The 14,262-nt window shown below is 38.0% G+C and overlaps 1 protein-coding gene across 1 annotated transcript in view; it reads right to left on the minus strand.

The window, feature by feature from the left end:
- Positions 1–14,262, minus strand: part of IMPG1 (interphotoreceptor matrix proteoglycan 1) — a gene marked incomplete at both ends in the record, with an annotated part of 62,534 nt that overhangs the window by 35,017 nt on the left and 13,255 nt on the right. The window contains 6 exons of the mRNA XM_081997180.1: positions 758–816; positions 3,864–4,010; positions 7,037–7,128; positions 8,171–8,238; positions 10,731–10,759; positions 10,973–11,139. Coding sequence (XP_081853306.1) covers positions 758–816; positions 3,864–4,010; positions 7,037–7,128; positions 8,171–8,238; positions 10,731–10,759; positions 10,973–11,139 — 562 coding nt within the window. The remainder of the gene's footprint in view (positions 1–757; positions 817–3,863; positions 4,011–7,036; positions 7,129–8,170; positions 8,239–10,730; positions 10,760–10,972; positions 11,140–14,262) is intronic.

Here is a 14,262-nt window from a genome sequence, read left to right on the forward strand (position 1 = left end):
AGCCCACATGAATTTATGTCTTTTTTTCCTGCTCTTTATTCCCTTCCAATTTTATGTTATTTCTTACTATTAGTAATTTGTTTTCCTCTTGATTCTTTACATAATATGCTCTTATCTATAAAAGTATAGCCATATAAAACATGCAGGTTTTGACACCCCTCCCATAGATTGTCTATTGAAAAAAATCCACAGTAGCTTGTGTTAGCAGTAAACGTACAAGGAAGTTAAAATGAAAAGAAATGGCAAGACAGAACACAAGTTTATTAAAAAATGAAACATTTTTAATTGTTGGAAACACCAAGGAAACACCTGTTGGAAAAGCTTCATATGTGTGAACATGTATCCTCCTTCAACCTTCTCTTGCCAAGGCACCTTCAGTGTGATCTATGAAGGGCACAGGATCCACACATGAAAAAGTAGCCACCCAAATAATCATAATCCTAACTCTCTTTACCTTGTCATTTAAGAAAGTCCTCAATACAATGTTGCTAGCAAAGAATTTCAAAGGAGTTATTGATTACTTCAGCCCTCAGGGAATCAAAGCTAACTTCTATTTAGTAATTCAAAACCTCATAGTCTCATCTGGGATGTGTTTACACTTCTCTCCATATTGTCTCTGTGTTGTTCCCAGAAATCTATTTTCTGTTTATAGCAATACATACCCCACTATTATATAGGTCTCTTCATGTTGGAGGGAAAGAAGGAAGAGGAGAATCCTAGTAGCCAATAGAAAAATGAGTCCCATTTTCTTACTTACTTAAATCCTAATACGTGGATTTCTTTGAATCCTGGAAGTTTCTCAAATATTTTTTGCATCTATAGAGAAAAATAAAATCATTAATTCAGTGTAAGTTCTACTGCTAAAAAGCAAGCACACATTGACTACCTAGGCAATATTTTTCACATTTCAGGAAGAGCTCTAGGACACAGTCTCAGCTGCCCTCTTTGTGGTGTCATCATTGCTCAACTTAAATACAATATTTGGTTTGTATATGCTGCCTGTATTGCCTGTTAATAGGCAAAATGAATTACAAAATACAGCGTGTTTTAGTAATGTAATTATGTAAATCAGTGATAATCTAGTTCATAATAGAGCAAGTCAAACAACATGAATCAAATATTTTTCTAATTTTCAGCAGTTTTGGTTCATGAATAATTTTGTGATTCAAGTCACCTTAACTGTAAATTGTTAATTATTTAGAAATATTAACTAAATGGAGATAGATTTAGAATATTTGACAAACATTTTATAAATTAAACAGTCTTGACTGTGGTACAAAGAGAACAACTTTATATATTTTTAATTCTAATGTAAACAATTGTACAATTACATGATTTTGAATAGAAGAGACAATATGAAGACTAAACAACGAGCAGAACAGGTGAATTCTGTATACATTTTTCAGACTTTAGTATAGTAAGTGTTTTTATAAGCACCTCAAGAATTAACAATGTTTTGAGATCCAGCCGATTGATCTTTTGGTCTTTTCCAGTTGTAGCAACATTTATACAGCTAAGTCAAATGTACATCTACTATGTCAGAGGAAAAGAATTTTTTTTTAAACACACAGTTCCACAGTTCCTTTCTGGTTCACTACCTGGTCATGTAAAGTACCAGGCAATACATTGTCTAAGCCATCATCTGTGAGCAAAGCCTGTGGAGTTGAGGGAATTCAGCACTTGAAGTGAAAAAGCCTTTTGAGGAATCAGGTCCTTTTAATTCATCATATCAGTTAAAAAGTATATGAACTGATGTGGAGATCTTTCCTCTTCCTTAGCTTTAGGATTCTGTACAAACCCAGCATACATTTAAAACATTAATTCATACATGAGAGTTTGTCAGAAATGGTAGGGAAAGGGCAGTAAGACCCACAACTTTCCCTGTATCACTAATGTAGGTTAAGTGAAGAAGAAAGATCGGTATATTATCACAATAACAAGTATGTATCTGCCACACTGTACCAGCCTAGATGTCTTTTTCATCACAGCAAGCAAAAAAGAAGCTGAAGTCTAGCGCAGAAAATGGCCTACCATCTACACTCCCTTGCCCATCTCCCACAAGAGGACAGTACGAAAGGAACTGAGGTAAATACTTCATTTTGAGCTTGGTCTGACTGAGTAAAAGTGGTGCAGAAGTAGCAATTAGGCTGTGAGAAGATTTTATATGTTATTCATATGACAAATGCTCACTGAAAGTAACGGCGATTGAGGGCCTAAATCACTAGGATGCAATTCATTTTCCTAAACTTTGGCAAGCGCTATCATTTTAGATGCCTTAAGGTCATCTGGTCAGTTGCTAGTTCAAAAGAGTGCAGCTCCCTCATATTTGAGAGGCCCTTGCAGATGTGGTGGATAACCTGGGACACCTGAAATAGCACCAGAGGTGCATGTTTAGGCAACTGAACCCCATTTTATCCATGTTCTGCCAGCTGACTCTTGGCATGGACTCCGTTCAGTCTCTTCTTGGTTCTCTTTATATCATAATGAAGCTGATGCTTTCTATTAACTGTATGTACATATGTATCTTCCTGTTTCCTACTTTTGCCAAATGAATCTTGATTCACCGAGTAGTGTAAGCATCTGAATTTGCATTCCATTAAATGTCTGTTGTGGTGTACAGATGTACCGAACATTAGACACTGTAATGTCTACTGTAACTCTTCCCTCCTGTAACTCCCTCCCTACTGTAACATTCCCTGTGTCCTGGAATGAATTAGAAACTGAGCTTGGAACTCCATGGCCCCAACCTTTGCAAGGGCTTCTCTGGAATTTGTACAGGAGCTCATGTAGCTGGATGAGGTTTTAATTCTGAATCTAATCTCCTCACTCTCACCCTTTGAATTCACTTGCAAAACTCTTGTATTAAGATTGCCCTCTGCCTCCTCCATAACCTATCTTTGGAGGAAATCACATCAGTTGTATTTCATGGTACTAGACTACAAATACTTTTCTATTCAACATTGCACGTCAAGAGCAGCTTTGGACTCTTTAAAGTGACAGGTAAAATTTCATGACAATGGAAAATAATTTAACAATCAAGAAACTTTGCATTTCACCCCTCCTACTAGTGAAATTAATGAAATAACTTCAAAGTCAAATTGCTGAATTAAATCATTATATGCATAGTAAAAAAAGTCTGCAGGCAGTTCTGTTTGAGGGTAATACTGGAAATCTCCAGAGAAGCCACTTTTTATCAGCTCTGCCAGCACATCCTTCTACATGCATATCTGAAACTGAACCAGGATACTGAAATAGCTTGTACCAAGGAATCCTTGTGAAACTGATGAGAAGCCTTAGTTAATTTTACTAAGAAAACCTTTTGGGAGCCTCAAGGCATTAACTGCTATCTATTAAATTGATAGCTGAACATTCAGTTAATATTATTAATTATATTAAAACACCACAGATGTTCCAGTTCTTCCAGAAACTGTGGTAATGCACAACAAAATGACTGGAAGTCCTTTGAAGAATAGTTCAGACAACAGTAGATGATTACCTTTAACATTTATATTACATTTCTCATTAGATTTATTGTAGAAATTAAATTATGACAAAGTACTGCCCATGAATTCCTGATGAAGCTCAAATGATGTTCCTAAAGTTAGTCTGTTCGTCAGTTATCTGATGTTCTACTGTTGACAAAAGACGTTGGCTTGTTAGCTTGGTGGCTGAACAGATGGCCTAAACAAGGGGGAAAGCTGGCTATACATGAAGGAAAAATGAAGGTCTTGAGACAACAGGAATTACCTATTTCGAATGAGGGCAGTAGATTCTAGTTTTGTTTCATGGTGAAGGCAGTTTCATATTATAAATCTCAGTCAAGGTACCAGGCCAGCATTTTGGCACTCACTCAACCTCCTTACCTGTAGCTGAAATTTGGCAGCGAGTTGTCGGTACTGTGGGGAGTTGGGATCACTAAGTTCAGCTGTGTACTCCTGATCAGTGAGAGTGACACTGAATTCTACCATTTGCTCCATAGGCAGTTCTGGGACTGTATTAGTTCCCAGCTCCTGGAAAAGAAGAGGAAAAAAAAAGGGGAGAAATAGAACTAATTGATTTTTCCCTCACATTTCAGTATTTATTATGTAGAAGAGTTCCCTTTTAAACCTGTCCCCAAAATAACTTTCTGAACCATATCCTACAAAAGGCAAGGGTTCAGTAGCCACATCTGTTGGCTTAATTATTCTGCCTTTGCAAACAAGTTTCTATTACTGTGACTTGAAAGTTACTATTGATATGCATAAATGAAGGTGATGAATCAAGCCTTTCTTGCACAGAGACTGTTACCAAGTCTTCTTATTTCCATCATCATTAAAGTCATACAGCTTTACTTGCTACTTTGGAGGAAAGTGTGTGACATCAAGGAGAGTGACAAGCAAATGCTAAAAGCTGGTTGGTGTCCTACCCTCAGAACACCCATGGTCAACCAGAGCAGACTGACAGACTCTCTGTTACTGTCTGTTCATGTTCATGCGTTTGCATTTGCTTTTTCCTGATAATGAAGTTGAAGTAGCCCTACCTGTGTTACATTTTGACTGTGCAGCTGACTTTACTGCTATTAAAAGTACTCTTTGTTTATTGTTTCCTGAAACTATTTGCAGTTTTGACCTACACTTACTAACTTTTTCCTTTAATAATGTTAAACTCCAAAAGCCAATTCATTTGTAGAGTATGATGTGCAGGCCACAAGGAGAAGAGCCGCTATGGGTGCATTCAGAAAGATTTCCTAATTCATCTTAGATATAACAATATGCATTTGCTAATTTTAAAATCAGGAAGGTATCTCTTATTCCTCATTCAGAAACAGAGCTGAACTTCAAATTTCAAGTCTTGGAACGCAAATACCTGAAGAGGTGATGCAGAGGGGCTACCCAGGAAACTCCTGCCTTCCGCCAATCTCCCAGTCCTTCTTCACAAATCTTGTTACTAATGTTAACACATACCATCCCTGCGTTCCACTGCCAATGTATTTGATTACACAAAAAACCCTTTTTTTTTTTCCTGAATAAAACCTGTCAGGGTTCTATAAAATTTGCCTGTTAAAAATATGAAGGTCTAGGAACACAAAACAAGTTTTTAATTACTGTATGTACTGCATATACATTGCATGTTTATACTTATATCCAATACTTACATATTCTGTATTCTTTAAATGCTTTTTAATATTTTTATTTGCTCAGGGGAAATTCTACTTTCAGCCAGTTTTTGTTTGTTTGTTTATCTAAGGTATAAAAACACAGGAGCAAGACAATGATCAAGAAGAAACTGGCCCAAAAAAGCAGCAAGCTCATCAGCCTGAATCCCACAGAGAGGTGGGGTTTCCACTTCTGCTGCCAGGTGGATTGGCATGAGGCTGCTAAAGACATCTGTCCCATACATAACAGCATGTAGGTTTTGATAGTTTCCAAGAATAAGAAGAACAAGAAATATGTGCAATTATGGTGTGTCAGGGGATAAGAGAGAAAATAAGATGTTGATATAATAAAGACTGAGTGAACCAGGAGAGAACACTTTCTGCACCCATTGCTTCTGCGTAAATCTGCTCTGCTAAGTCATTCCTTAGGATACCTCAGTTTTAGAGGAACATATGTTTTGTATATAAAAATACAGCTCATCAGTTAGAGAATGTAATGTTCTATCATATAAACAGAAGGTTAAGGAATATGCACTTTCTGTATAGTTGCCCTATGACTATTGAGGATCCAGCCTTTAGGGAGCTGATCACAAAGGACTGGGCTAAGAAAGAATGAGGAGATCTATAACATGGAGGAACTGGTTAATGCCAATCTCCTGGTACATCTTGAACATCACAAATAAGCAATTTTAAAACCATTTTTTCCCTCATATTTTATCTGCTCTTTCACTCCAACAACTATGATACAGGTAGGTGTACGCAGTTTAAAATATTAAGATTATTTTGCTTTCTTAGATCCTGAGGGTGTAATCATTTCAGACAGTAAAAATGGCATTTATCTGAGATCACTCCAGTGCAATTCCTATGCTGGAGCTGAGAAGCTTGCAGAGACAGGATGGAGAACGGTGGCGATTTGCCAGGGGTGTGATGGGCGAGGCTTTGGCCACCATTTCTGCCCTCTGATTCTTGGTGGCAGCAGCATTGAGACCTTGAGTTCACCCAAGTGGGGAGGAGGTGGCTTGAGCCTCTTCCTACAGCCAGTACACACAAACAACAAAAAAACCCCCAGAGTGGCTTTTTGAGGAGCTGCTCTAGAAAGGCAAACTTTTTAGAAATTAAAACCCAAAAAAATCTCAGAGCAAAGCAGAGGGGAAACGCAAAGGGCTGGCTCCCACCTGGGGCTCCTCAGCAACAGGGTGCACCCTAGGCCCTCGGGCCATGATGAGGCCTTGGTTTCTCTCCAGAGGGAGGTTCCGGAATGTTCCTTGTCACCTCGCTGAGACTGGGGCTACCTCACTGCCACCCCCAGGCACAGCAGCTAGCACAAGGAAAATAACAGCCCCTCCTGAAACCCCCACCGCTGTCTCAGATGTAACCTGTGACCTGTGGTAGCTGCTGTAAACCTGCGGTAGCTGCTGTAAACCTGCGGAGGAGGGGCTAGCCCCCGGCGCCATGCTGCATGGCTGCTCTGAGGAGACAGCAGTGGAGATCCCCTGTTTGACAGCTGGCTGTGTGGCAGGAAAAAAGCTAGAAGGTCCAGTCCTATCCCCTGTGTTGTGGAAAGCCTAAAAGGTATGCATTTTTACATCATTTAATGAAGAACAAGGTTACAAAATAGTGCAAAATAGGCAACAGGCCCCTCATCAAAAGAATGAAGACTCCGCCTAAAAGCTGGTTGCCATATTTTTATACTTTCTACCAAGTACACAAGAAACATTATGCACTATTCCACTACAGAACAGATACTAATTAAACCCTTCAGTACTACTAGCAGTAACAGAGGGGAGCACTCATGGTTTATAAGCACTAAGTGTTTATAAGGCTTGCCCCTCTTTTCTGTTAACTGTGCTCAAAAAGAAGAGGTAAGTGAAAAAGTAGGATAGGAAAACAGGCTGCCCTCACCTTCACAGGAGTCTTCGTGTCATTAACAATTTCATTGAACAGTGTGCCGTTAGGTACTGGTGCATATGGAGACAGGGATGTGCCAGGGGACCCTGTTAGGGGGTAAAGTAAAATCAGGCAAGAACAGATTTGCACATCAAAAATCTTCCCCTTTCTGTTGGCCGGGTATCAGCTCACTGGAGAAGCTTTCCTTACAGAGAGTGTGTTTGAGTGTGAGCCTGTGCCAGTGAAAGGTGGTCATGACTTATGGCATGGGTAAAGCAGCTACTTTTTATACAAAAGGTGGCCTTTCTTTCCAGGTCAAAACATCAGTAGTGTTGCATGTGAAGGCAAAAATGGCACTGACTATGCATCAATGAAACTGTGTGAATTAAATAATAATAATTGATAGCTCTGTGTCAGGCTGCATTATATATCACCAAATGTCTAAGCTTGATTTTGTCAGTTGAGATCTTTGTCTCTATCATAGCCACCTTTCTTTAGGGCTCAATTTAAAGTAACAAGAGTCTTTGACAGAGTTTTCCAGATGGAGGCAAAATTACCATGCTGGAAGTTGCTATCAATAAGATTCTGTCATATCTGGTCCTCATAAAAATATGTATGCAGGATGTTTTCTCCTTGAACCAAAATACTCATATTTACAGATTTTTATCACCTCATAAATTTCTAACATTATTGTGAAGAACTGTAGTATACAATAGTGTTGGCAGGTCTAATTGGAATAATCTGCTCAAATTAGTGTCTTGGCATCACTGTGACTTTCTGGCTAAAGTAATTCTTTATTTTCATCTGCTAGCTTACTTTGGCTAACAAAATGCAGCAGTTGAGACTATAAACGTTATTTCATAACTGAAGGAAAATTAGCTCTACTCTCTACAGGTGAAATTAGGAAAACATATGCATTTTATGTCTGTGAAACAAACCTGGAATGCTACATTTGAGTAGCAGGCATGCTGTAAAGAAATTGAAAAATGCTTCTTGTAGATTATTTTGCTAAAGCGTTTTCATTGTACTTCACTGAAATTGTTATGCTTCTACCGCATTCATTAAATTACAGCCTTCTAAGATCTATAAATCGCTGGTTTTAGCAATTCTATTTAATGGGCAGAGACACAGCAAGCAGATTTGATTTACCTGTAGAAATTGAAGGAATGTCTTCCAGCTTTTTGCCACCTGTTTTCTCTGTTGATATTTCATCTTTCCTATCAATCAAATAGAAATGAGGGATTTAATGATCAGCATGTTGTACTGGCAATGGCAAAAGTGTGAAAATAATGTAGAAATGACACCTATATTAAGTGTACTTTAAAGGAGAGAAGCTATTTCTAATGGAATATTTGATAAGCTGGTTAAACAGGCAATGGAACAGTAGATCATATTTTATATTCATTTATATTTTTCCTTTCCTCTCCTTCAATATGGTATATGTTCTTACAATGAACAAAACCACTGATCTGATATATTACTCCACCGAGGACTACCAATTCTGTCAGGAGTCTGCTCAGGAGGTTTCATGGCTGATTTTCTCCAAGCAGTCAGAGGGATGGAGTCACAGAGGTTAAATCAGTGCACAAGGTCTGCTTTTTGTCCCTTTGAAGACTATCAATGGTTGACCACTGACTAAAATGGAAGCAAGTCGTCTTGTACATTCTCTAAACCAACTATTGTCTCCTTTGCTATATCTCATCCTGTCAAGATAGTTCAGTGAGGGCTTTGGGCTTCTTCTAATTTTAGAGCCAATGGACATTTCATGGTTCCATTTCATATGGTTTGGTGTGAAGAGAGGATGTGTGGACTTATTTTTCAGTTGTCAGCCTGCATTATAATATCATAAGGGTGCTTCCAACTAATGATAGTTTCAAATCATATTCCTGGATCAAGATTATTATGAACTGTAGGAATGTTTATGTTTGGATCTGGATGTAATATTCGTGGGTTAATGCCTACTATGCTCCCCATGGCAGACAGCTGAAAACTCAAGTAAGAATATGGTGGGTGTGATGTACAGATTGTCTGCCTTGCATCACAGGATTTGTTTTTGTATTGTTCATATTATTTTTTGCCTGAAAAGCAGAAGTTGTACGTATATGTAATTAGATGTGTTAAAGAGTCCTGCAGTTAAGGCTGCAGCATAATTTCTGCTCTAAAACCAAATTTTTATTCATTTGTAGCTTTTGGAAAGAATTCGATTCTTAGATAAGAATCTTCTAAGTGACATTTTGGGGATGAAGAATTTCATTTTTTTCAGGATCTAAGTAGAGTGTGGAAAAAAACACAACATAAAATAAAAAGCCCAATTGTGGAAAAAAATTCTATAGAAATAGCTATTATTAAGGCAGTTCACACAGGTGGATTGTTTGTGAAAACTGATATTAGTGAAAGAACTAAGGGCACTGCAAATGCATAGTGTGGTAACAGACAACATGAAGCTTGTAGCATAGACAGAAAAGACGGCTGAGCTACATTTCTATACAGGACCAACCTAGATGTTTAATAACATAAATAAAGAACATGATCAACTCCTGTTTTACCACATCCTCTGGGTATCTTGTGTGGTGACAACTAAAGAATTATTTGTAATGTTTTCACAATGTTAAACTGTGTGTTGTGTCTTTGACTGGAGACTGATCTGTCTACATGGCATCTATAGAAGATATAAAACATTTCCCAACCACACTGTAGTAAAGGTGAAGTCCAACAATGCATAATCACAGCTACCTGTATTTCTAGCTAAAATAAGAGTAATTTCATAGAATTTACTTCACCTTCTGAATTGTCTCTGGGGAAAACTATACTGTTCACAAAGAGCATAAGAGGTCTGAGATCAGTCACTTATTGCCTTGCTGATGCTGTTTGCACTAGACTGAGTGAAAAGACCTGCCTTTGGACTTCCAGGGGAGTTTAATTAGGCCCTACATTATTAAAAATACATTTCTGAGAAAGAAGAACCCTCAAAGCTCCCAGATACATAAGACCTCTGTGATCATGAGACAGTGTAATTTATAAATGGAAAAGGTTATTTGCTACATCTGAAAATCTAAGAAAATTTGAAGGAAAAAATGATACATTAATCAGAGAAACTGTGGACAATGATTTATCTGGCTGTACTATAGTATTTATATGCAGAGAGACAGAGTTCACTATTGTAACTTTAATCCTGCCATTCTCAGACTTCTGAGCATTGCCAGGAACATACTCTTCTCCAAGAGTTTATGGAATAAAACATCACATTAGTTAACACTATCATGATATGCAAAAATACAGAGGAAAGCTAAAGTGAAGGAATAAAGTTTTCATACTATTACTTAATGTAGCCTACCAGATAAACTTTTGTTAAATTCTCTGACTTTCCTTTTGAGAATTATAACAATTGTGGGTAATCTTTTGTCACTCCTAGTCAACACTAGTCTAACACAAAGCCGTGGCTCTGTCAGGCTTTCATGCTCAGACTATTCTAAGACGACATTCTGTGGTGTCTCAAAATGAACAGACAATTCAGACATTTGGCCACCTTCATTATTTGTGATTCAGTTACTGTGTACTATGATACATACAGTATACACATCTCTCACAGCACACACCAAATACACCACAGTGCTATCTGTATATCTGTTCACATCCACGCACATCTACACATAGCTTTTTCAAAAAAGGCAGTAATGTCAAGTGGCAAGGTTCTACTTGTGCTACTTACCTTTCCTGGAAGGTTCTATGTTTTACTCGCTGCAAAAAGATTAAGAAAAACAGCATTTTACTAGTGGGTGTATCCAATCATTAAGCAGAAGCCTGTTAGCTCTTTCGTTTACTGTACTTTTATGTTTTCCTTCTAACACATGCCCCCTCCTCTTCCTGAGGAATACTTTTCCCTTATATAAGCAGATGGGGAGGGACTTGGAAGTGTCCCCCAGTTTCTAAACAAATGTCAGTAGTCCTTACCCTTTGGATTATTTCCAGGTGCTCTTGGGAATTGCTGAAGTTTTTGCCAATGTCAAATATGCAGAAGGTTTCCCTCTGGCAGGCAGTAACCCAGTTCTGATATTCAGAAGTATCAGGAATCCGATCCAGAAAAATTCGAAAGGCTTCCCACACAGCTTCCTGGCAGACTGAGTAAGAAGAAAGGGTCTGGGGACGGATGCTTTGTACCAAAAAGTAAACTTGAAAGCCTTTTAAAAGTGATTTGGGATTTACACATTTTACTGTACTTAGGAAACAAATCCAGCTTCTAGCTATTTGTAGGTACTTAGGTCTTTTAGGTATTTTTGAGCTGACAGTCATTTGCTTTTATGCTGAAGGATTAATCATCTTTGAGTTAAGGATTGCTAATTTCCCCAATTTTAAAGGAGAGATTAATTTGGCCTGACATCATCATAATGAATAAGGAGCAAACACAAAGCACACTTCCTTCACTTCAAAGGTACATACATACAATGATACATACTGGATGTTCTAGTGAGAGCAAACAGGGAGGTAGAGAAAAAAATAATCTATCAGTCATCACACTTGAATAATCTTAATTTTAACTGTATACAAAGGTTTTGTACATTACTATGGTTAACTATACATAAAACAAGCTAAATTTTGTCCTATTCCAAGTTTTCAATGTAATTAGTCTTTTCAAAATCTTAAGGACATTCTGCAGCAGGTACATGCTTTTATATTTCTTTAAACACCTCTGGAAAAATTAAATTACTTAGGTAAAATTCTTTGGAAAGAACATGACTTCCTTCCTCTCTACACAGCTGTGCACAGTCATTTGTTCAATGTTAAATATTCCTCCATGTTGATGAATCACTGAGTTAAATGCCAGGCTACATCAGACAAGATTAACAGGTACTGTGGCTGCAGAGAGAACAGTAGCATTCTGCATGATTTGGGGAAATTAAAATGAACATAAAGAGATTAAGAGAGTGGGGGAGATTTTGAGAAGGTAGTATTCAGGAATGGCTCTAAGGGAGCTTCATTTACTGGATATAAACTGATTTAGTTACATGAGATTATGTAAAACACATAGTATAATCACGGAGACTAATAATTTTACATATCCTGTTGGCTCACTCCTTATGCAAGCAAGCTGTGAAGTTCAGGTATAGTATGTTACAAAATATATTAGAATGTATATTTGGGCTTGATGTCCCGTTTTTTGATTTATTTTCTAGCAGTCAGAAATCTGTCAGGCATTTCAGGGAAAACTTGTAAAAGGTAAGTTCCTGCTGCAAAGACCTTGCTCTCTAGCACTGTGAGTGAGGATCATGACATAAATGAGTATGTGAGGGAGGGGAGAAAGCAGCAGCAGCTAGGTTATAAAATGACTGCTCAGAAATACTTTATAGGGTTTACTTTCCCTGGATGGTTCTGATAACACAGGTCTTAGATGTGTCTGCAGAAGTGAGGTTTTGAGAGTCACAGATGGCCAGGTGGGGCTACACTTCTGAGTGCACTTTACCAACATCTTGGTAACTGCAGAAATATCCAGTTATGCAGGTTGTCCTCTGCAGAGTCTGTGAACTCAGTTGTGTACGGTAACTAACATGGCTTGGTGGCTGCTAGAACCAATATGTTTTGAATAGAATCAGTTCAGTTTATCATCTCATCTGTTGCTATACCTTCCTGTGACTGCTTCTGTCACTATTTCTTGATTCCTCTAGTATTGTTAGGGTCAACAAAGCCAGCTGTATTTTCGGTTTTGTGAAAATACAATGTACACTCACTCAAGATGAAGGAACATGTTTCTTCAAAATGTTGTTTGAAGTTAAATGCTTTTAGAGAAGTGCATTTTCAAACATATTAGAAAAAATATTTTAACAAAAACTTGCTAGCAATTTAAAAGCTGTTGCCTTTAGCACTTTACTTTTCAAAGTTCTTTACCATGAAATGGGAAATTTATTTTCAGTTTTTGATACCTGCTTCGACTTAGAGTGACATACTTTATCTGCATTATCTAAAATACTGGTGTCTCTGAAATTAGTGCAATCAGTTTCTCTATGTATTCTCCAAACTTGCTGTAGGGATGTACTCACCTAGCTGTGTTAGGGCACCTCAATAATACCTCAGGAACGACCTGCCCTCCCAGTAGAGCAGCTGCATGTGGAGCAGATGTGGTCAGATTATTAAAAAGGAACAGGCTGTCTTTTGAAGAGATTTATTCATTATGAGCTAGCAGCTAAGGCTACTTCCTATTACCTTTTTCTCACTTACAACTGTCTGGTATCTGTTTTTCTTAGCAATAACTGCTGAATAAAGATGTATTATCTGATGAAAAATAATCCAGTTACCAGGGTTTAGATAAACATGACACATGGCCAGCTGAGGAGACGTTGTAGCTGATTCTATGCATGGTCCCAGTTTGCCCCACATGAGGGACTGTCTTCATGGTGACTTAAGCTATGGTGTGTTATTTCAGAGTTTGTATAGGCTCACAGTAGGCTCAGGTTATCCAATAGCAACTGTCTGAACTCCTGTATCTGAGCTGTTTTGTGTTGTGTGCTCATTCCTGAAGGCATAGAAGATATATATATATATTAAAACAAAAATTGTGTAATTTTTCTTAGGAAGCAGTAAAATTCTCTAGAGGACAGATATGATTCACGGTGCTGTTACAGTTCTAAATGTGTCATGGGACTTGGAGGGATGTAAGTGGCCTCCTAGACTTTAGATACAGAAAACAACTGACCTAAAAGTATGTCTACAAAACAAAATGAAGGTAAGATTGTCCCACAGATAGGCACAGGCTGTAAGGCTCCAGCATGGCTACCGGATCATCTTTTCATGAAGGCTTGTACTGTGGTTACAGCTTCAAGGCTAATGCTTGCATCACTACATTTTCACTTACATCTTTTTTTTTTCATTTATCACTTTCATCAGGTAAATTAGCATGCTCAGCTGGAGGGCAGACATCTTGGGTTCTGCTCTTTCCTTCAAGGAAAGATTCTTTTGAGGTTTTAATGAAGGACATTGTAGTTGAAAATATGCAACTATTCAAGGGAGCAAAACCACCTTTTTCTAAATGAGTGTACAAATTATTCAGCTGCAGTCATCTGTTCTCTTGCTTGCTTTTTGGGAAGTACTCCAGCTTCAGCTGAAGAACTGGATGACATCTACTCAGAGAATTTTGTGTGTAGGACACTCTGCTGGGGAAGAGGAGATATAAGTTTAAACCTGCTTGCACTACGTGACTTATAAAGCCCACTATCCCAGCTGATGTACCACTCTTCAAAAAGGTGGTGGAA

This window comes from Phaethon aethereus (assembly GCF_964289735.1).
Source record: "Phaethon aethereus genome assembly, chromosome: 3".
NCBI classification, from domain to species: domain Eukaryota; kingdom Metazoa; phylum Chordata; class Aves; order Phaethontiformes; family Phaethontidae; genus Phaethon; species Phaethon aethereus.